At 40.8% G+C, this 24,711-nt stretch overlaps 1 protein-coding gene across 1 annotated transcript in view; it reads left to right on the forward strand.

Annotated features, from left to right (window-relative positions):
* LOC135221033 (uncharacterized) overlaps nt 1–24,711 on the forward strand; it is a 238,299-nt gene that overhangs the window by 115,630 nt on the left and 97,958 nt on the right. The window contains exon 9 of the mRNA XM_064258766.1: nt 8,781–8,930. Within this exon, the coding sequence (XP_064114836.1) occupies nt 8,781–8,930 (150 nt within the window). The remainder of the gene's footprint in view (nt 1–8,780; nt 8,931–24,711) is intronic.

Genomic DNA, 24,711 nt, shown 5'->3' on the forward strand with positions numbered 1-24,711 from the left:
CCAGTGTAGAGTTCCTTGAAGGCACAGATCACGCTCTGGTCCATAGGCTGGAGGAGGGAGGTGGTGTTGGGAGGGAGGAACTTGAGTTGGACTCCATTGTAATAAAGCTAGAACACAGGCAGCAATGCCTTGTTCTTATTTTTGAATGGCCTGGGATTTGCAGCCTTGTAAATGAGGCCTGGTTTGAGCATAAAGCCAGCCATGTTTCTGTACATCAGGAGGGTCACCCTGACTTTTTGTGTCTTGAATTCAGAGGCTTTAACTTTGTCCTTCATAGTGTATGTCGAGGATGGCATCTTTTTCCAGAATAGACCAGTTTTGTCCGTATTGAAGACCTTATCTGGGCGGTATCCTGTCTCCTGCAGGATTTTCTTAAGGACTGTGGATACTTCGTGACCGCCTCTTTGTCAGCCAATGGTGCTGCCCCATATAGGGAAACAGACTTTAGGTGGAACCATCTTTGCTTGCCTGAAAACCTTTAGGAGCTGACAATGGTCCCAGTTGTGGCACCTTCTTTTTCATCTTCTTCCTCTGCAAGAGTTGGTTCTTCAAAGCCCAAGAATTCCAATACGTCTTCTCCATTCCCTTCCTGTGCATCTACATTGCCGCCTTCCTCTTCCTTGCCACCTTCCGTAGCAGTTGATAGCTGCTGGTAGAGCTGTTGTGCTTTCTCGTGTATGATGTTGGAGTCAAGGGGCATTTTCTTACGGCAATCCTGGATCCAGTACACGGTGCAGATTTGATTTCACGATTATTTTGTCTCTCACTGTCGACACTGCCTTTGCTGTACCATAGTATTACTGTTGTGCTCACACTTTTTCTGATTTCACTTTTTTTTATGTATCTCATTGTGAAACTTTTGCCGTCCTTCAACATATCAAGAACTTTCACCTTCTCATCAAGCTTCATGACCACCACCTCTCTCTTAGAAGCCTTAGAAGGAGCTGGGTGCTTTTTAGGGGCCATTTTCAGCATGATTAACATGGATATTTGCTGATATGTCAAACACTGCTTTGCGTTTATGTTCGCATATATCAGTAACTTTCTACGCAGTGAGGCTGATAAAGGAGAGATGCACGATACCCATAATACCATCTTCACAAGATGGGATTTGGGTTTCAACCAATCAGCACAAGTGTGCAGCCAGTGAACGGCAAGGAAAATCAATGCTGCTCCTGGATTGGCTGCTTTGCAGATGACAGCCAATAGCAATAGCGTGTCGAGTATCATTTAGTTTGGGTACTGCTCTAAGGAGGCGTCACAAGAGTTGTTTGTCTGCCAGCACTAGGCTTGGGTGAAGCATCTTTTAAGGAATCAATTATGTTATTGAAATTTTTCTGTTTACATTAACTTTTTACAAAACTTTAATATTTGAAAATTAAATCATTTTTCATTATAAAAAATGTGTTTAGTCACAAAATTATACTTAGTACATATGCATGAAAATACTGCGTACCGCAGATGAAGACATATGAATCCTGCTATTCCTGTTGTCTTACATATTTTAGATATGCTCTGCGTAATTATAGTATTATCCTAAAACACTTTACATATGTAAATATCATATTTAGAATCATCTTAAAACAAAACATTTCATAAATGTAGTCTGTGCAGAGTATCAGTGCTCATACTGTAAATACTTGACCCAGTACACACACTTCAAAGTTCTTTCGTTTGTGTGTTTTGTGTGTGCCTTATAGTACGTATACACCACTATGGACTAAGAATTATTCTTTAAAATGCCCTTTAAATGTTATGTTTCTCCTAAGTTTTGTTAAAGAGAATGGCAGCATTGGTGGAATTTATTTTATGTAATATAGTCTCAATTCTTCTTATTATATTCCTCTCTCGTCAGGGCTGATGTTTGCTAATAACTAGCTGATATTCATAGTCTGGATAAGGAAACGGTTTTTGGAATACGTATTAATTTTATTTAAAAATTGGCATCTGACCACCTTAGAGTTCCCAAACTGAATTGCAGAGTCTGGAATATTAGGGTTTGTCATATTCATGTGTAAAATCTCCATTATTTTCTAAGGGCGTAGCAGAATTCCAGTGTTTCCAACTGTTTCACAGGTTAATTTTTAAGGAAGGGTGGGCTTGTTCTGGTTGGAATGGACTTGTTAGTTGGTATTTATAGTGTCCCAGGTGTTCTGTGTTTTGAGGGCTGAATTTCCATGGGCTGTAGATGGCCAGTAGATGGTGACATTACCTGATTGGTCCGTTCATTCGGCTCTGGGATGCTAGCAGATGGTGCCGTATTCGCCACCATTAAGAGGAGGGAAGTCTCTTATGTTGTTTTACAGGAGAGGAGATGGGTACAAAGACATCACTTGCTTCAGACTAAAGATTTTATACTGAGTAGGGTTGGTGAAGGGGTATGGTGTTCAGTAGCAGATCTAGAAATATTTCATGTCGGGGTCACTTCAGATTTTTTATACACAGTGGAACTCTTTATTCGTTGGGGATGCGTTCCAGAACCCCACGCGAATAGCTAGAATCTGAGAATACTTGAACCCCTATAAAAAACGGTAAGATCTGCCTATTTTGTTAGTTCAAACTCTAGAAAAACTTAGCAAGCATGCTTATACAGGCAGTCCCTGGTTGATGGCAATCTGGTTTTATGGTGCCTGTCTAGTGTCATAAAATTGGCAATTTATGGTGCCATAACAGGCTGAGTTTTGGTTATCAGCTCCATAAGGTACTAATAATTCACTTATCAGCACCCTGCCGAGAATGGAACCCCCGCCAATAACCAGGGACTGCCTGTACCTGGTTTTTTAATAGTTTTATCACAAAAAGTGCATTTGATTATGAAATTTATTTGAAAATACAATAATTTGTGGATATTTCTCATAGAAAAATACTGCAAATATCTGAATTTCCCGCTAATAATGGGTAGATATGGTCTATAGAGAAATCTACGAATGTTTTAGTCTACGAATCTCAAGAACTCGAATATGAGGGTTCCACTGTATATGTAACAAGTACACACACAGGGTACAATATATATATATATATATATATTTATATATATATATATATATATATAATATATATATATGTATATATATAATATATATATATAATATATATATATATATATATATAATATATATATATATATATATATATATGATATTATATATATATATATATATATATACTATATATATATTATATATATATATAGTATATATATATATATATATATATATATATATATATATATATGTATATATATAGATATATATATATATATATATATATTAGTTATATATATATATTATATATATATATATTATAAAGATATATATAATATATATATATATAGTATATATATGATATATATATATATATATATATATATATATATATATATATATATATCTATATATATATATATATATATATGATATAGTATATATATATATATATATATATATATATATATATATATATATAATATATATATATAGATATATACGTATATAGATATATATAATATATATAATACTATAGTATATATATATATATTATTATACGTATATATATACAGTGGTACCTCGAGATACCAAAGGCTCAACTTATGAAAAACTCGAGATACGAAAGCTAATACGAAAAATTTTACGGCTCTACATACGAAAATTGTTCAAGATGCGAAAGGTTGTTGCTGTAAAGTCCTAGATTCGCCCGGACCACCGATAACAATTTTGAAACTCGCGCACCGCCAACTGAGTAGACTCACCACCATCCTCCCGCTCTCCCATTGGTTCCTGATGCTAGTCACCGCCATGAGCTCCTCTCCTATTGGTCAGCATCCCTCCCATCATGCATCTACTACTTAGCGGCGTGCTTCGGCCACTCGGTAGCAGCATCGTTATCGTACGCACACTGTATTCGTTTGTTCTAACAATTTCATTTATTAACGTAAATTCGTTAGTGATTTCGTTGTACGTAGTATACTTTTATCGTGTTGTGTGAGAACTTTACTCCATACGTATACGTACTACATAACATAATTACGTACAGTATATACGTAGTCATGGGTCCCAAGAAACTTGAAATTCACAGAAAGAAGAGGATGCTCTCTTTGGAAACGAAGATGGAGATTATCAAGAAGTATGAAGCTGGTATGCAATTGAGTGTGATCGCCAAGGAATACGACCGAAATCCGTCGACAATAGGCACCATCCTTAAGCAGAAGGATGCCATCAAAGCAGCTACACTTTCCAAGGGCGTCACTATTTTGTCCAGCAAGAGAACCCACGTGCACGATGAAATGGAAAGGCTTCTTCTTGTATGGATATAAGACCAAATAAATTGCTGGCAATACGGTAACGGAGATGGCAATCTCCCACAAGGCCAGCGCTATTTTCGGCGATTTGATTGCCCAGGCCGAAGACGACGGAGGAGAAGGGACATCAACGCCAACCCCAGACTTCAAGGCTTCGCATGGGTGGTTCAAGAAATTCCGTAAACAGACTGGTATCCATTCAGTGGTGCAGCATGGGGAGGCGGCCAGCTCAGACACAAAAGCGGCCGAAGCCTTTAAAAAGACGTTCGACGAGATGATGACCAAGGAAGGCTACAGTTCTCAGCAAGTCTTCAACTGTGATGAGACTGGCCTTTTTTGGAAAAAAATACCTCGTCGGACGTACATCACGGAGGAAGAGAAGCTACCCGGGCATAAGCTTATGAAAGACAGGCTTACGCTTGTTCAAACGCCATTGGGGATTGCAAGGTGAAGCCTCTACTGGTCTATCATTCGGAGACTCCTCGAGCCTTCAAGGCCCACAAAGTGCTTAAGGAGAAGCTTCCAGTGATGTGGAGGGCTAATGCGAAAGCCTGGGTAACGAGGCTTTTGTTCACGGAGTGGGTAAATCTGTGTTTCGGCCCAACAGTGAAGAAATTCTTGGAAGAGAAGCGCCTCCCCCTGAAATGCCTGCTGGTGTTGGACAATGCCCCTGCTCACCCTCCTGGCCTCGAGGAAGATATCCTAGTGGAGTATTCCTTCATCAAGGTTCTTTATCTTCTGCCTAACACCACCCCTCTCCTCCAGCCCATGGACCAGCAAGTGATATCGAACTTCAAGAAGCTGTATACGAAACATCTTTTTAAGAGATGTTTTGACATCACCGATACCACAAACCTCACCTTGCGTGAATTTTGGAAAGAGCATTTCGATGTTGTGATATGCATCCGACTCATCGACCAAGCTTGGCAGGAGGTTTCGGGGCGAACCTTGAATTCCTCGTGGAGGAAACTCTGGCCTGATGCCGTATCCGCCCGAGACTTCGAGGGATTCGATGTGGGTGAAGCTGGTGCTGCAGATTCAGAAATAGTTGACGATCCTGAAACTGTTTTGCAACCAGATCTTGACGAGATCGTTGCACTTGGCAAGTCCATGGGGCTTGTCGTCGATGAGGACGACATCAATGACCTTCTTGAGGAGCACCAAGAGGAGCTTACGACGGATGACCTGAAGGAGTTGGAGGCCATGCAACATAACGTCGTTCAAGAAGAGTTCTCTAGCAGCGGCGAGGAGGAGGAGGAGAAGGACCCTATGACAACGGCAGAAATTAAGGATGTTCTAGCTGCTTTTCATAAAGTGCAATCATGTGTAGAAAAAAAGACACCCCGAAAAGGCTTACACAGGTCGTATGCTTGCACAGTTCGATGACGTTTGCCTGAGTCGTTTCAGGAACATTGTGAAAAGTAGGCAGAAGCAATCTTCCTTGGATAGTTATTTTTTAAAGAGGCCTTTAGTACTAGCAGAAGTAAGCAAAAAGGAAGAACCAAGTGATACTAAAAAACAGAAAGTTATAAGTGGCGATGAAGTTGAAATTTTGTATTAAAAAAAAAAAAAAAAAAAAAAAAAAAACGTAGTATATAAAACAGTAAAAAAAAAATGTAAAGATAAAAAAAAAAAGAAAAAAAATTTTCATTTTAGTTTTTTTTAAAGCTAAGTGTTAAAGTTTTGTTAATGTGTTTCGTAAAGTTTAGTTTATGTATGTTTTCCTCACATTTTTTTTATGTGTTTCATAAAGTTAAGTGTAAGTACATATCTGCTGTTTGTCCAACTCCTCTGTTGCCACTTTCAGAGATAGCCTCACTCGAAAGGTAAGCTTCCACATTTTACTACATACGTACAGTATTTCTTGTATACCATGTACACTAATACACTTTATTTACAGGTATATTAGCAGTACGTATTAAGTTAGGTATTGAGTGGTCCAAATTGTTGTAGTATTTCATTGTTTATAGGTCAATTTAGCTTTATTATGAAATTTACTGGGGTGTTTTTGGAGGGCTTGGAACGGATTAGCCATTTTACATGTAAAATGTGTTCCAAGATACGAAAAGCTCATGATACGAAGGCCGCCTCGGAATGGATTAATTTCGTATCTCGAGGTACCACTGTATGTACAAAAATAAAAATAATGCATTTTTAATAAAGATTTTACAAATAAAAGCTTTAAAACTTATAAATTTACATAATAAATTAAACATAAACACATTTGCAGGGTTTTGCAGTGTTTCTGGAGGATTCGCAAATGTCTGCACTATTCTGATGAACTAGCACATGGTAATTAGGTTTCAATGAAAAGTTTATGCTTTTGTGAATTCGCACAAATCAAATCGCGTAAGTATGGGATATTACTGTATCTCATCCGAGCGAGAGGTTTTTCTAGAAAAACCAGGGGCCAGATGTCTGGCTATCTCAGGAAATCTTTGTCAGCAGTTTACCAGGGGAAATGGGTAGTCTACTGTGATTGGTGTCATCTATGGGTTTTCTCTCCACTCAGAGCTTCTGTTCAGCAGATAGCGGTTTTCTGATCTTCCTCAGGGTTGAGAAAGGTCTTTCAGTGTCAGCTATCAGAGGCTACAGAGAAGCCTTGGGGTTCAGTTTTGCACATGAAAGACATGGACATCTCTTCATCTTGGGAAATCTTCTGGTTGTTCAGGAGTTTCAAACAATCCTGTTCTCCAGGAGAACAAGCCTCCTACATGGGAGCTTTCTCCAGTCCTGAGAAGTCTCACTTGAGCTCCATTCGAGCCCCTACGTCAGTCATTGGACAGGGATCTGACTCTTAAAGATGGTGTTCCTGTTGGCCTTGGCTTCTTCAAAAAGAGTTAGGGCCTGAGTTATAATGTTAAACACAGTTGGGGGGTCTGTGTCGTTCAAGTTTGTCCCAGAATTCGGGGCTAAGACCCAGAATCCATTGGTGCACGATGATGGATTTGCCTCATTTTCCATTCCCTCAGTTAGGTGCCGTAGACTTTTTGTGAGCTCAGGCTGGTCAAGAAATAAAGGGTCAAAGAACACAATTTCATTCTGGTTACGTGAGACGATTAAACAGGCTTACTCCTCACATGCTAGTTCTGTTATTGAATCTTTGCGGGCAAGAGCACATGACTTTAGAGGTAAAAGTTCCTCTCTGGCATTTAAGAAAAACTTGTCTGTTCATAGAATTTTGAGCTCTGGTTGTTGGCTACGTCAATCCACGTTCACTTCCTTTTACCTAAAGGATGTTGCCCACATGTCTTTGGACCCTTTTTTTTTCCTTGGGTCCAGCAATGGCTGCCCAACAAGTTGTGTAATTCACCTGGTTCCCCTTGCAGAACAGTTTGTATCTTACCGAGGGTGATTGTGTGGAAGAGAGAATGACCTAAGATGATTGTGTGGAAGCGAGAATAAGTGGGTTGGCTGGCCTCTTTCTTTCTCTTTTTTGCTTTCTTCTTCCTATGGGCAGGTTAAAGAATAGACATCATGTGCTGGAACTGGTCTGATACAGGTGAGTAAGCCAGTCATACTGGTGATGGATTTGTATTGTTACTATACAATTGCTCCTCTCTCTAGCAAGGGGAGTGAGGAGTGGTTACAGGTGAATAAGCTGGTCATACAGGTGATGGATTTGTATTGTTACTATATAATTGCTCTTCTCTATAGCAAGGGGAGTGAGGAGTGGTGACAAACCTCTGTGTCTTGCATGATTTGTTGCTTCAACAGGCAGAGTTTTCTTTTGTTCCTGGAGTGCAATGAATCTGGTCATACATCATTGTATTTCAACCCAGACAGTTGAGTTTTTAGATATCCAGTTGTCTATTCTCTCACGGGCTTGGACCCCCTTCTTTAGAACTCATTCTTCTAGGAAGGGTGGTCAGGTGGGTTAAACTCCCGGCCAGTTTAGGGTACTTGTACCACCCTCCAAGCATAAGTCTATCCTATTGTTACGACCGAAGGTTTGTTCTGTGTATGAACAAATGACAAATTTGTAATCAGTTTGTATTTTTCATACCCAATAAACATGAGGTCTTAACGTTTACTACCCACCTCTAGCCGCCCCTCTCTCTTTTCCTGGGTTGGGGGAATGACTGACGGATCATGGTGATCTATGCCTGATCGGTGACCAACTTCCACCTCATATACGCATGAGTTACCAGATACCACAGATTCTTTGCTTTACAATCTTTGATTGTTTTTAACCGGTTTCCAGATAGCACAAGAAGATTATCCTATTGTTAAAATCTCTGGTTTGTTAGCTATGAAAAATACAAATTGATTAAAAAATTTTCCATTTTCATACAGTTCCCAATCATGAACTTTTAAGGTGTAAAGCAGTAACTTCTATGATATAAATACATATCCAGTGGTTTCAATCGCCTGCTGTTTATGGTATATGGGTGATTGTGCTTGTATTTAATTATTTAAGAGCGATAGAATTTATTAAATCAGTACAGGATTTTGAAAACATCTGTTTTTTTTTCTTTTTAAGCTGGTAGCCATGATCAGTCCCCTAGGCTTATGGAACGATACAGTGGAGATTCTGATTCTTTTGACCCTGAGATCATGATGAATCAACTACGACATGATCTAGCAGATGCCATGATGGATACCCAGCTCCCAGGCAACCAAAGTGATACTGGTAAGTATTTTTTTGTGCATTTTAGTATCACTCACAATATTTTTCATAGTTGTATGCCAGAATAAGTCCTTATTGTTGGTGTAAATGTTTAGTGCATGTAGTTTAGAGTAGTAACAATTAAATTATCAGACGTCTCAGTTTAAGAATCAAGCCGATCTTAGGTTATTTTGTAATGCAAAGTCCAATAGTTTCTTGGTGGAGTAAAGATTTCTCAATTTTTCCACTTCAAATTTTTTAGTGGATTACTATAGATGTGAAGGGAGTTTGTTATATTGGTTTCACTGATGCACAATGGAGTATTGATGTGTCTTACATTTCAGTTTATGTAACTTGGTTTACAAGGAAGGCAAGATCACATTAGAACACTTTTCTAAAGATATTGAGCAAAGTAGTTCTATCAGGTATTATTTTTAGCCAAATTTGAAATATAAAGGTAGAAATATTTATAAGACTTAAAGTTGTATATTCTGGATATGAAAATTTATAAGAGTGTTACCCAATTTGGTAATTATTTCTCAAGCCTTTTTTTTTTACACTGTGCTGCTGTGTGAATGAGGCATTTCAATAGTTTTAATGAAATGGAAATAGAAAACAATTCATGCACTCGCCTTTTTTTTATAATTATGGCATTTATACTGTCATTAAAACTGTTATCTTATTGGTAATGTTAGGTTTTACAGTAGTACTAGCGCCTGTTGTAATCAGCTTTCTGATTTTTTAATATAGTTGTGCTTTTTTTTATAACCAGATTTTACTATGAAGACTAACCCTCGCAAGGTGTCAAAATTTTTATTATTGATGTTATTTATTATTCACAGTTTGTCATTTGTGATCATGACACTATGATTGTGAATTTCCATTGTTTTTTAGCCAAAGATTGTAATCAGTATATAGATACTATTAATACATTAATGGTGCATTCTTCTGTCCATTCCACATCTCAAGATTAGAGGTTGTTCAAGATCAAATGCAAGTTATACCTGATCATAATTCCCATCTTGTTTGTATGAAGGGTTCAATGAAAGACTTTGTTTTGTAAAGATAGCATTCTCTATGGTGAATATGCAATCATAACCTGGATTTGGATATATGTCACTATTTAGTACTGAACCAAATAGTTCCTTGTTTACATAGAAAATTAAAGAAACATTGTTTGGTTGCTTTTAAGAAAAAAAAATGGAAAATTGGATTTCATTGTTGAACTTTGGGAAACCATATTTTTTATGTTAAAAATAGTTTGGTAACTGTTGCTCCACTAGTTTGGTAACTGTTGCTCCACCAGATTTTTTCAGGTCTGTCTTATTGTATTTGATATACTATAACTGATATTTAAGTGTACTCCTGGAATATTTTTCGAAAATGAGATGAAATGCTTAATGGAAGGAAATTGAATGTCTTTGATTGTATCTTGACTTTGATCATCTGACATATCCCACCATTCAAAGTATGGGTGTTCACACCTATCAGTTTCAGCTATCTTTTGCCTTTTCTGATGCTTTTTGTCAGTGCTTGCTATTAATTTCAATGAGCGACCAGATTTGAAGTTTTCTTAACTATTAGACTGAAAACTTGCTTTTGGCAATACATACAAGGGCTGAGATGATCCTGCTAGTTTTTTTAAAGATTGTGGCAGTGTTTTGCATGCACTTTCATCCAAATGATCCAAGTCCATTTTCTGAAAAGGTCTGTTCAATCAGTGATTTGTAAGAACCTGGTAGAAGCTGTGGGCTATATTATCCCACTTTTTTTTTTTTTATCTATGTAGGGTGCCAGTCAAATGGTCAGAAGTTTCTGTTGGATTAAGAATAATCCTTGTTGTCATAATGTATGCAAAAAGAATAGTAATCTGACTTCTACATTTTTTGGAGATAATTTGAGAGAGCTTTTGTATACCCAAAGTCCCCAGACAGTCCGGCTTCACTTGACTTTGTAAGAACTTTAAAGCGTTACATAAAACAAATATTAATAAAAGACTGGCAAGCTTCAGGGACAACATGAATTGGACAATAATTATTAAACAAATGGAATACAATGTAGGAGTTTATTACACAGTCTTTATCAGTGAAAGAATGCCTCATTGAAGAAGTTGCAATTTGATCACAAGATGGACATACCTCAGGGACAAGTTCCAGTTCCTAAGTATGAGAATGTAGTAATATTTTAATTTCACACATTTTGTGACTGTCTTAATTCAACTGTCAAAGACTGTCAAGTATCAGAAACCATTTACAATGAAATTTTATCTTCAATTGCTACAGTCATGTGACTACAGAAATCTTCAAATGAGCAGAAATTATGTAATAATGTCACTTATGTAAAGGATTGCATAAGTAATGGTTGCAGTTGCAGCAATTAAGAATAAATCTCCATCTTTCCAGTGCTCTCCAAGTTAGTAGATATGTGCTGCATAAGGATGATGAACATGAATTGAACAATAGCAGTCAAGGAAAATGTCAAAAATTATTTATATTTTTGTGGCTACAGGGAAAAAATAGGGAGATACAAAATAAATTTAATGGGCTAAAGTGGATTTAATCATGATCTTTAGTCATGGTGCAGAAAGTACTATAACCAACTCATGGTGCAAAAAAATACTATAACCGTACATATATTCTAGTAAATGAAGATTTTCACCTCTTATGTTGGCCAGGGAAAAAGCACTTGAGATTACCTCATAGTCTTAACTAATTATACCTAAGACCCCATTATTGATGACTGTGATTTTAGTATTTTAGTCTTTTTTTTAAAAGTTGATATTGATGTTTCTTATGTTCTGTTTAATTATAAGGCTCTTGCAACTTGTGGTTTTGATGGTCATAACCAAGATCTTTACAAATTTTCAAGTGTCCAGTAGTAGAGAGATTCTGTTGTATAGTCTGTGTAATGAATTGAAACCTATCATGTTTTGGTGTCCCATGGAAAGTGCTCATGAACTGTTGAGTTTAGTCTGCAAGCTAGATGATTATTGGTTTTGAAAATTAAAGAACCTTAAATTGTAGTTCTCACCCTAAAATCCAAAAAAGAGTTGATGTACCGTATATGCTGGGATATAAGGCTACCTTTTAACCTTAAAAAATCTCCCCCATAATAGGAGTCTGTCTTATATGCCATGTATAAAAAACAAACCTTAAATCCTGCTGAGATATTTGATAATTATCAACTGTCGACACTAAACAAAATAACTGTAATAATGGTGAAAACCGTTGGTAATTCAAATGAGTCACCAGCGACATAACTATTGATATTGTAAACAAAACAATGAGCGAGTTCTCATTGTTACGTGCTTTATCCAGAGTACCATTATTATAAGACAGACAAACATATTATTAGACAATTTTGATATTGATACATATTATACACTGCCCCTTTAAAATTGATAGAACGTAATTTAAAGTTAAGAGTAAATCAGGGTAGTCTAACTTTCTTGTTTACAAAATATAGCCGTGTTAGTAGCAAGGTGTAGTTCCTATTCATGCATGACTCATGAGCTTTGTTGTTTACGAAAGGCCAACATTTCCTTGGTAGCATTTTATAATCAAACTAAAGTGTTTTGTGATATCGATAGTTTCCCAGTTATCCTTAATATCAGGGTTCCTTCTGACTTTAAAGGAATACATTCTCGCAGATCTACTTCCAGTGGGCATTACTCAGCCAATAGTGACATCACAGGCATTGAGTATTTGTTTTATGTTCACTGTATATTTGTTCCAACGCCGTATACACACCCCGAACTACTATCGTAAGAGAATCCTGGATGTCAATCTGGTACCGACCAGAAAAAACTAGTTATTCCCTCTGACCCCCAGCCAGGTACGTGCCCCAGGGTCGAAGATCACGACCTCTGACCCGACATACAGACCTATCCTGGTCTCTGTAGCGTTCACACGCTTCAGCTCGTCATCCGTTACTGGCCTGTTTCCCTTTGTCTTTCCCTGCGTGTGGTGTGTTTGCCGTGTGTGTGTGTGGTTTTTTTTCGGTGTGATGGAGTCTTCATCACAGCAGCATTGCCTGAGTCGAGTCCTGAGGACATGGCCTGTGGGCTTTTCTGTCTCTTATCAAGATAGATCCCCACACTTTGTGCAACAAGTGTCGGGGTTGCCTTTGTTCGCGTGAGGCCACGTTTGGATTAGTGTCATGTGGTCAGAGCATCAGTGGGATCTAGCTTTAACCAAGCGTAAGAAGCCTTGATCTCCTTTTAAGAAGAATTCCTCTGAGGTCCCGCGGAGTAGGAGTACTAGCCGTGGGCCTGGAGGTCCTTCTCCATCTCCTGTTCTCCATCAGGATTCCCCGACGGAGCGTTGGGAGTGGCCCCCTATCCCTTCCCAGTGAGGGGACCTAGGTAAGTCCGTTGCCAGGTTCCCGCAAATGGTGGTGCCTGAGGAGTCTGTTTCATTGATTGTGAAAAATGTGCCGCCAGATGATTCTGCACTTTTACAGTAGTGCTGGACACATGGTGGCTCTGTTTATGGATGCACTGGTTGCTGGGCTGCACACTGCCAAGAACTTGCTGCCAGCTGTGGAGTGCTCTGCCCCGGAGTGGGGTGTGCCGTTCAGTCCTCCTGGAGTCCCCATGGGACTCTCCATGTCCTCCTCTGTGATGCCAGTCACCTTGCTGGAGGCGGGGGAGCTTCCAGGTAGACGGCGGGAGCCAAAGGAGTTGTCTGGGGTTCCCCCCGGCCCATGGTCAGGCACTCCCCATACACCGGATAGGTCCTCCCTGATGGAGGAGGCGTTCCCATTCTGGGGCCCCCTCCTTCCCCCCTACAGGGACGGAGGCTCTCGCTAGTAGAGGGAGCTCCTGGGAGGAGGGCCCCTCCGTTCGTTCCAGTGCAGATCACCCCGGCCGCTCCTCATGCTCACCCTGGGATAGGAGCCGCCGCAGAAGAGACAAGAGGAGAGGCGTCTTGTCAGAAGAGAAATCGCCCTCAGGAGGTTCCTCCTACAGGTCGGCGCAGAGGAGGCATTATGGGAGGAGTCGAGGTTGTTCATACTCCTCCTCCCCAGATCGTCGGTCCAGATCTCCCCGTCATAGCCGAGACCGCAGCAGCCGGAGCAGGAGTGGCCGTCGCCGGGACGGCTCGCGTCATAGGTGCCACCACTCGCAGATCACCCGGTCTCCGAGGTCGGTTCCTGAGCGCGCCGCTTCCTTGAGGTCCCCCTGGGAGGGGGGGCTTTCCCACTCCTGGGGTTGGCCCCTTGTGGCTCCGGTGGATCCTGTGCCGGATCTGGTGCCTATTCAGGGCCTCTGCTCCTGCCTACCGTGCAGGAGGAGCGGAGTGTCCCTCCTCAGCACTCCCCCGGCGTGGCTCCCCCCTCATTTGGAGGGTGGCTCATGACGACCCCTCCGGCTCAGGAGGGCCCTCCCCCCTAGGGCCATCACAGTTCGCAGTAGATGGCTATGGTTCGGCCTGGCAACCCTCCCCTCCCCTGTCCCTGCAACTGGTGGCAGGGACGTCCTCGTCGAGAGAAGACTTTGAAGAGGACACCTTCACTCTCGCTAGTCTGCAGAGCCCCCCGGAGGTCCTAGGTGCCACGGATGAGGGCTCTGTGTTCCGCAGGGTGCTCAGGTTGGTCCGTGTGAAGAACAGGATGGCGGAGCCACCCGCTCCCCCGGACTCCAGGAGGGTCTTGGCGGTAGACCGTCTCTTTGGGGGGAAGGTAGAGTCCAAGCCTTCCCTGTCCCTCCCCCAGGCTCCGTACTCGGCCGAAGTGCTGGCGCAGGTGGAAGAGGTGGTGGCAGGGCCCAAGAACTCCTTGAGGGCCCTGGGCTCTCTGAAGCTCCTTCCAGCTGACAAAGCCAGGCAAAGGAGGTTGTACGCTCCAGAGGGCATGTACCTGGCTCCAAAGTCGGTAGAGGGGCCTCTCACGGACCTCTTTCTGGGCTGTTCAGGAGAGAAGTTGTTGGAAGGTCCTGTCTCCTTCTTTCAACAGGAGGCCATGGCCATGCAATCCACGGCGTGGACCTCCATCCATGTGGCGTCGTGGTTGGACCACTGGACAGGCGCAGTTGCCAGCTTTGCAACTGAGCATGATCTGCAGAATGAAACCAAGTTGGCCGCCTTCAAGGAGTTGGATCTGTCAGGGGGCAAGTCACTGGGCTTCCTGACCACCTAGTAGCTGACCCAATGGACTAACTGGGTCTTAAGGAGAAGAGACGCGGTCCTTGCTCACGTCCCTAGGGGCTTTCTGGACAGAGGCGAAGGCCCTCCGGAACACTCCGGTTTCGGGGAATACCTTTTCTCTGATCTTCTGGTGGAGGAAGCCCTAGGACACTGGAGGAAGGCGAACCAGGACTCCGTCGTTTACAGGGCGTCTTGTCGTGCAGACAACCAGCCCCACAGTATAGCCTAGAAGCCCAGAAGCCGAGACAAGGGCCCAGGCTGGGGCCCTCAGAGAATGCAGCCTTCCTCCAGAGCTACTCAGTTCTTCTCCTCATTTAGAGCCAGGCCCGCGTCCTCTCACAGAGGTAAAGGTGGCCGCTTCCCTAGAAGGAGGTAGGAGGTGAGACCTCCTTCCTGACTTAATGCCCCGGGTGGGGTGGGGTGCCTCTCCAATCATTGGCTGGACTGGGAGGATATCGGGGCTGATCCCTGGACTGTAGGGACGGCTACCGGATCCCCTTCTTAAATGTGAAACCTCCCCTGATGGGAGCCGGACAGATGGGGCATTCAGCCCCCGGATCCATGGTCATGGGGAGGCTCTTCAACTGGAGGTCCTGTCTATTGGAGAAGGGAGCCCTCCAGCAAGTTGTAGCTCACTCCCCAGGGTTCTTCAGCCTAAACACATATGTCCTCAAGACAGAGTTAAGATGGAGACCCCTCGCTCTGTGCTGGTGGCCTTGAGGGAAGGGGACTACATTCTGTCCTCAAGGACGCGTACTTCCAGATCCCAGTCCACCCCTCCAGCAGGAAGTACCTCTGCATAAGGTGGGAGGGAACAACATACCAGTTCAGGACCCTCTGTTTTGGCCTGTCCACAGCACCGCAGGTCTTCACGAGGGTGTTCTCCCTCGTGTCCTCCAGGGCCCACAAGAAGGGTATGTGCCACCTGTGGTACCTGGACGATTGGCTACTCCTTTCTTCCTCAAGGGATCTCTTAAAGGAGCAGAGGGACAAACTCCTGAGCCTCTGCGCTCGACTAGGCATCATCCTGAACTGCGAGAAGTCGCACTTGGAGCCCACTAACAGGATGGTGTACTTGGATCTGGATACGGTAAGAGCCAGGCCATTCCCGTCAGAGGAATGAATTTCCAACTTGAGAGACGTAGCGACCGCCTTCATGACAGACACTCCCCAATCGGCTCAAGAGTGGCAGAGGCTTATAGGCCACCTCGTCTCCCTGGAGAAGCTAGTTCCACAGGGAAGGCTGAAGATAAGGCCCTTCCAGTGGAATTTGAAGGACGGATGGACCTTGGATGGGAAGAGCCCATGGAGCTGGTAGCCCCCTCTCAACCTGTGGTGGATGCTCTATGCTTGTGGCTAGATGACACAAACCTCTGGCGGGGGGTCACGCTGGCGGATATCCCTCCGGAGATGCTCCTATTCACGGATGCATCGAGGGAGGGCTGGGGAGCCCACCTACAGTTAAAAATGATGGCTCAGTAGGCAAGGCCAGGTCTTAGGAGTGGAATGATCCCTGCACCCGGCAGTAGTGGGAGAGTTGATCGGGATGTGGGGCTCCCCCTAAATGGACTTGTTCATGACGAGCCTGAACCACAAGGTCTCGGTGTTCTGCTCCCCAGTCCCGGACCCGGCAGCAGTTTGGGAAGATTCGTTCCAGCACCCCTGGGACGGACTAGACCTCTGCATGTTCCTCCCCTTCGGGGTCCTCAGGCAGGTCCTCAATCGACTCCAGACCTCCAAACCCACCGTCATGGTGCTCGTAGCCCTCAGGTGGCCGGACAGGGACTGGTTCCTGGACCTCCTGGGGATGTCCAACCAGGATCCCTGGGAGCTCCCCCGAAGGCCTGACCTTCTAAGGCAGCTCCACTTCGAGAGGTTCCACAAAGGCCTGGATGCCCTCTGCCTTCACGGGTGGTGGCTGTCAAGCTCCTCTTAAGCAAGAGGGGCTTCTCGCACAAGGTGGCCTACCAGGCGAAATGAAAACTATTTGGGGCCTGGTGCAAGGGACAGAACTTGGATCCCGTACGTACCAAGATTCCTCACGTTGCTGAATTCCTAGTTCACCTGAGGGAGGACAAGGGGCTCTCCATCACAGCCATCAAAGGGGTCAGGGCGGCTTTAAGTCAGGTCTTTTATCAGAGAGGGGTAGACCTGGGTAATTCCAAGGACATTTCCCAGCTCATTAGGGGCTTCGAGTTGGCATGCCCCCCCAGGTCCCTGGCAGTTCCTCATTGGGACGTGGCCAGAATCCTGGATGCACTGAAGAAGCCCCCCTTCGAACCCCTCAAAGATATTACAGACAGGGAGCTCATGCTCAAGACAGTCTTCTCTTAGCATTAGTATCCTCCAAGAGGGTGGGGGAGCTTCACGGCCTTTCCTACCAGATGTCCCACTCAAGGGGGGTGAAAGGACCTAACTTTCAGGTTTGTACCGTCCTTTGTGGCAAAGACTCAAAACCCGTCGGTAGTGGACGAGCTGTTTGTGGAGTTCTCCATCCCAGCCCTGCCTAAGTCAGAGGATCCCAAGGACCTGCTCCTTTGCCTGGTCAGGACGGTAACGAAGTACCTTAGCAGGACGGAGGGACTCAGCCCCGGTATTCAAAACCTTTTCATCTCTACCGGGCTTGAGAAGAAGACGGTCTCAAAAAACACCATCTCCTTCTGGTTGAGAGAGACCATCAGGAGGGCCTACGAGGGAGTTGGTCTGTCCCCCCCCTCAAGGTGCAAAGCCCCATGACATCAGAGGTATAGGTACCTCTCTGTCTTTCGCCAAGAACCTGGCTGTCAGTCAGATCCTCCGGGCAGGGGTGTGGAAGAGGCAGTCCACCTTCACGGCCCATTACCTCAAGGATTGCTCAAGGAGGTCTCTTGACGCCTTTGAGATTGGGCCAATGGTGACAGGCCAGCAGAGGGTCTAGTCCAGTCTGGGGGGATTCGTCATTTGAATGGGTGTGTGTGTGTATTAGGTGTGTTCATCCTTCGTATCCTACCTCCCCCCCCCCCCCCCCCCCCCACACACACACACACACACACACACACACACTCTCCCTACTGGGCCTTTGATGTACATGACAAGATTCCTCAACTATCAGGTGAGTTTGTGACGGATAGTATATGCTTACAAACCATTGCATTATACACACACAGTTATTCCCTCCCCTCCCTTCCAGTCTGGGTCGGTTCTATCCTGCAGGGGAATCCCCACTTGCGCCCTAACCCGGCAGAGTGGGTCTCCCCCCTCCTCCTTCCTTCCTGAAGGAGGTTGACCTCTTCCTTAGACAGGACCTAACCTTCCCTAGATACTCCCGCCTCCTAAAGATTAAGTCTCCTACGATAGTAGGTCCGGTAAGTATACAGCATCGGAACAAATCACAAATTTTTAGTAATTTGTAATTTTCCTAGCTATACTTACCCCGAACTATGGGGTTTTATCTGAGGGCAGGAACTGTAAGAGGTGTGGAAAAGACTGTAGGTTGGGTCAGAGGTCGTATTCTTTGACCCTGGGGCACATACCTGGCTGGGGGTCTGGAGGGAATAGCCAGTTTTTTCTGGTTGGTATTGGATTGACATCCAGGATTCTCCTATGATAGTAGTTCGGGGTAAGTATAGCTAGGGAAAATACAAATTACTAAAAAAAATTTATTTTTCCTAATGGTGAGCTTTGCCAAACATTTTAAAATCTTGAAAATAATTTTACTCATTTTTGGTTTGATAATTCCAATACTGTAAGTATTATTTTTGTTTGAGTACCAACTAACTTACATCAGCTTATAGTGTTATTTTATTTAATAAATTGGGGTCATCTTGTATGGCAAACATACCTCTAAACCTACGTTTTGAAAAATGGGGGGGGGGTTTTATATGCCGATTTGCCTTATACACCAACATATACGGTACTTGATGGGTTGTGAGACTGAAACACAGAAGTTCATTTTTGTTAATATAGCATCTCTACTGAATAACTCTGAATATTTGACAATGTTGTGTTACCTTATTGTCTAACTTTTTATGTAGCTCTTAAGAATGATGTCTGGTATGCCAGAAAGTTTGATATAGTTTGGAAGGTGAAGATACTAATGTCATATGCTTTGGAACTTTTGTTCTTCCTCTACTGAAGTATTGTTTTCACTGCTTCCTTTGGGTCCTTTACCTTATAGTTTATAGTATTGCCTTTATTATTGGTTTCTTTATTATTATCATCATTATTATTGTTGTTGTTGTTGTTGTTGTTGTTATCATTATGAAGTGGTATAAGGTAGAGTAAAAGAAATTAGTTATCCCCTGAAGATTTTGGGCGAGGGGTGTGTCCAAAACTCATTTATGGTAAATCACATTGTTCTAGAAAATCTTACTGTCTATGTGTTGAGATAATTTTCTTTCATCACATTTTTATTATAGCATTCTGGTTTTGGTGTTTTTGAAGCCAAGTAGTTGTACTTCAGTATACTAGTACTGCCTTTAAAAATTATAAGCACAGTAAAACCTTGGTTTTCATACACCTCTCTTTTTGTACATTTTGGTTTTTGTAGACTTTTCTTCAAAATTTTGTCTCAGTTTTTGTACACTCAGAAATGCTTCATCCAGGGTCTAGCGCATGACCAGGCCCCGTATCGAGCAGCCAAACAAAGCATCCTGTCTTCTTTCGTGACCCATTCTGCTTTTATGTTTGTGTTTTTTGTGTATTTTGTGCTTTTTTATTCAAGTCCAACAGCTAAATAAGCCATCATGGGGGCAAAGAAAGTTCTAAGTGCTAGCCCTTCTGTAAAAAAGGTGAGAAACACTATAGAATTTAAGAGAGAACTTGTAGCAAAGTGTTGGATGAAGTTGCATGCCGATCTCAGTGAGAAAATGCCTACAACAAGCGCTGGTGTTAATGAATTTAAGGGCAGCAGAGGCTGGTTTGAGAAATTCAGAAAACGAAGGGGTATACATAATGTACCTACTTAAGAGATTAAGGACAAGTTTGCAAATTTTGTGGAGAATTATCATCCCAACAAAGTTGTAATCTGTGTCTCCAGCATGTTTAATGACAATGCTGTATTTAATTTTATGCAAATTGTAAAGAAACGCCAGAAACAAATGTCTCTGGACAGTTTTGTTGTGTGACAGGGGCCCAATAACTCTCAAGCTGGTCCTAGTGCCATTAAAGAACGAAGTGGGGAAGTAACCTCAGATAGTGCCAGTAAAAAATGAAGAGAAGTAACTTCAGATAGGTCCTTGATACTGAAGTCCTTCTGCAGTGAGATTCCCCTTCCAAATGATAATAAATTTCAGTTTGTGTATCCTGAATTGTTGTAAATTTATACTTTTGATAGATAGGGCTAGAGGCTTGATTATTGAAGCTTGGGCATTATATTGGAATTGAGGAATATGCAGGAAATTTTTATCAGTAGCATTGTTTTTCTAATTCATTTTCATGACTGGTTGTTTATAAAGATTAAGCAAAAAATGGAAGCTTTGGTGTATCATATTTCTTTCCATATTTTGTGAATAGTTTAGTTTGAGGAATGTTGTGTATTTCTTCCAGTAGCAATGTGGCTAAATTTGTATGTAGTATATTTTTATAGTAATTCATTGGACTATGTAATGTTGGTTAATGAGTCATTTGAGTCAGCCTTTGCACTTTGTGTGTAAATTTTTGTAAAGCAAGTGTGTGGAATGGGTTCTCTTCTTGATATACAGTGGAACCTTGGTTTTCGTACATAATCCATTCCAGAACATCCAACGAAAACTGAAACATACAAAAACCGAAACAATAATTCCCATAAGGAACAATGTAAATACAATTAATGCATGCCAGACCACCAAAATCATTAACTAAGAATACATTTTATAGGGAAGAAACACAATTTTCCATACAGAAAACAATGAAAAATAAATACAAATAACTAATGAAATGAATAAATGAACATTAAAATCACTCCTACCTTTATGGAAAACACTTGTTAGCATATGGAAGATGGAGAGGAAGAGAGGAAGGTAGAGGGAGGAGGAAAGGTTATTGTTTGGGAGGGGAATCTCCCTCCAGAAGAACTTCAGGTATCTGGGGTTACTTCTCTTCATTTTTTACTGGCACTGTCTGAGGTTACTTTGCTTCTTCGTTTTTTACTGGCACTAGGACCAGCTTGAGAGTTACTGGATCCCTGTCGCACAACAAAACTGTCGACATTTGTTTCTGGTGTTTCTTTAAAATTTGCCTAAAATTAAACACTTTAAAATTTGCCTAAAATTAAACACGGCATTGTCATTAAACATGCTGGAGTCACAGATTATAACTTCTTTGTTGGGATGATAAGTCTCCACGAAATTTTTTACATCATTCCACTTTGAAAACATGTCCTTAATCCTTGAAGTAGGCATATTATGTATGCCAATTTGTTTTCTGAAATTTTCAAACCAGCCTCTGCTGGCCTTAAATTCACTAACAGCAGTGCTTGTTGTAGGCATTTTCTCACTGAGATTGGCATGCAAGTTCTCCAACACTTTGTTTAGAGTTTTTTTTTTAAATTCTATTGTGTTTCTCGCCTCTTTCTACGCAAGGGCTAGTGCTTGGAACTTTCTTTGGCCTCGTGTTGGTTTTTTTAGCAGTTGTACTACTCTAATAAAAAAGCACAAAAAGCACAAAAACAACGAACACAAACGCAGAGTGTGTCACAAAAGAAGATGGGATGCTTTGTTTGAGCGCTTGATACGGGGCCCGGTCATGCGCGGGACCCTGGATGAAGCATTTCTGACCGTACAAAAACAGAGCAAACGTACAATAACCGAGACAAAATTCCGTAGAAAGAAGTCAACAAAAAACAAAATGTACAAAAACCAAGGTTTGACTGTGTGGGTGTATATATATATATATATATATATATATATAATATATATATATACTATATATATATATATATATATATATATATATATATATATATATATATATATATATATATATATATGATATATATATAATTAATATTTATATATAATATATAATAATAAATATATAGATATATATATATATATATATATATATATATATATGATATATCATATATATATATATGATATATATATATATATATATATAGATATATATATTATATATATAATATATATAATATATATAATATATATATATATATATATATATATATATATATATATATTATAGTACAGGCGGTCCCCGGTTACGACGGGTCCGGCTACGACGTTCCGAGGTTACGACGCTTTTTCTTAAATATTAATTGAAAAATCCGCCCTGGGTGGGGTTACGACGCTTGTTCCGAGGTTACGACGCTGACGCTTCCGACGCTCCGAGTTTACGACGCTTTTAAAAAACGCATACTTATGAGTGAAGAATCCTTTATAGTTAGCACAGTTTCTCTCTCTCTCTCTCCTCTCTCTCTCTCTCTCTCTCTCTCTCTCTCTCTCTCTCTTTGTATTATCCGACGAAAATAATCACTAATTAGTGTACGTATTTTGATGTTTATTTTCATGACTAAATACATTTCATAAAATATCAAATAAATCAGACTGCGATCATGAAGCCAACAAATACGTACGTATTTTTTAGAATTCTTCTTCTGTTTTAATATTACGTTATGTATATGTTTCATTATAGCTGTCAGTAACTTGCTATCTCCATAAAAATAATAATTTTCTCTCTCTCTCTCTCTCTCTCTCTCTCTCTCTCTCTCTCTCTCTCTCTCTCTCTCTACTACAAAGATGTATGTTTTTTTGTATGCTAAATAAATGATTTACTATTTTCAAATATTAATATTAATTTATACAGCAATAATATCAATTCATTAAAGAAAATACCAAAGTGAATTAGTAAGATTTTAGCTTATAATTTAAAAAATTATGGAAGAATGAAGGAAATCCCAGTCTTCTTCAAGTAACTTCCAGTAACCTTTCCTCGAGATCCAGGTACTAAAACTGTCAGATATATCAAGTTCTGTGACAGCCAGGAGGGGGAAGAGCTGCAGTGTTGCAATCACGTGGTCCTGAAATTTCCCCCCCCCCCCCCCCCCCCCCCCCCCCCTCTCTCTCTCTCTCTCTCTCTCTCTCTCTCTCTCTCTCTCTCTCTCTCTCTCTCTCTCATTTACTGAGACTCGAGATTTTTTATGTACTTGTACTATTTGTTTTTAATACTTTCAAATAATAATAATAATAATAATAATAACTGTAATTACAAAATTCATATGTGATAGTATTTTAAAGAAATACAATACGTACTAATCTATCCATGTCACTTTTAATTAAGGTTAACTCTCTCTCTCTCTCTCTCTCTCTCTTGCCACACAAGATAATAATGTGTCATAGTGGTAACTCCCTCCCTCTCTTTTGCTGGAAGCGTTATAAGTATTTTTTGAGAGAACAGAGAGAGATGAACACTCTCTCTCTCTCTCTCTTTTACCAAGATGAAAGAATTTTTATGGTACTAGTATGTAAAATGTTTATTGATAATTTCAGTTATTTAATAATAATAATAATAATAATAATAATAATAATAATAATAATAATAATAAAACTTTAATTACAAAATTCATAATGGTCGTATTTTAAAGAGATGAAAATGACCTTTCCATTTCACTTGTAAGGATAATTCCTCTTTCTTACTGAGATGAGAGAATTTTTATGGTGAGAATGCACGTGTTTATTATATTTTCAAATAATAATAATAATAGAAGTAGTAATAATACGATAACTAATTTCAAAAGAAAATTCTTCCCTTTGTCTTTTTCTGTATCAATTTCCCTAACTCAACTCGAGTGACACTCGGAGCTTAACAATGCCATACAATGGTCAACGAATTTATTGGTTTTATGTAATCTCTCTCTCTCTCTCTCTCTTACTGAGATGAGATCATTTTCATGGACATGTATGTAATAAGTTTATCTTTAAATATTTTCCAATAATAATACTTATTAACTGTAAGTACAAAATTCATATCTGAGTATTTTAAATACAATAATCATTCCATTTCTCTCTTTTAAATACTGTAAGGACAACTCTCTCTCTCTCTCTCTCTCTCTCTCTCTCTCTCTCTCTCTCTCTCTCTCTCTCTCTCTCTCTCTCTCTCTCTCTCTCTCTCTCTCTCCACAAGATACTTGTCATACATTTGGTGTTTCTATTTCTTCCTTTTATCTCTCTCGCTCTCAGCAAAAGAATTGATAGACAGACAAACATAATTGCACAGTCCTCTCTTTCTCTCTTCTCTGGAGAAATATATGTATTTGTGGGAGGGGGAAAAAGTTGCCTACAGACGTTCATTTCAATCTATTGAAGCCTAAGGAGTTATTTCTCTCTCTCTCTCTCTCTCTCTTTCTCTTTTGTATTTTAATGGAAATATACAGTAATTTGTGAGTACACAGTGTTGCACATGAAAAAAGTAAATTAGCGATAATTTTAGAGATACGGCCCTAAGAAAAATTGCAAATTATTAGTGAAATTTTCCCTGTGGACATGTTTTCAAGAACGTCGTTTCGGCTTACGACGATTTTCAGGTTACGACGCGTCTTAAGAACGGAACCCCCGTCGTAACCCGGGGACCGCCTGTATATATATATATATATATATGATATATATATATATTATATATATATATATATATATTATATATATATATATATGTATGTATGTATGTATGTATGGTTATATATATAT

The sequence above is a fragment of the Macrobrachium nipponense genome, chromosome 2 (genome assembly GCF_015104395.2).
Source record: "Macrobrachium nipponense isolate FS-2020 chromosome 2, ASM1510439v2, whole genome shotgun sequence".
Taxonomy (NCBI): Eukaryota; Metazoa; Arthropoda; class Malacostraca; order Decapoda; family Palaemonidae; genus Macrobrachium; species Macrobrachium nipponense.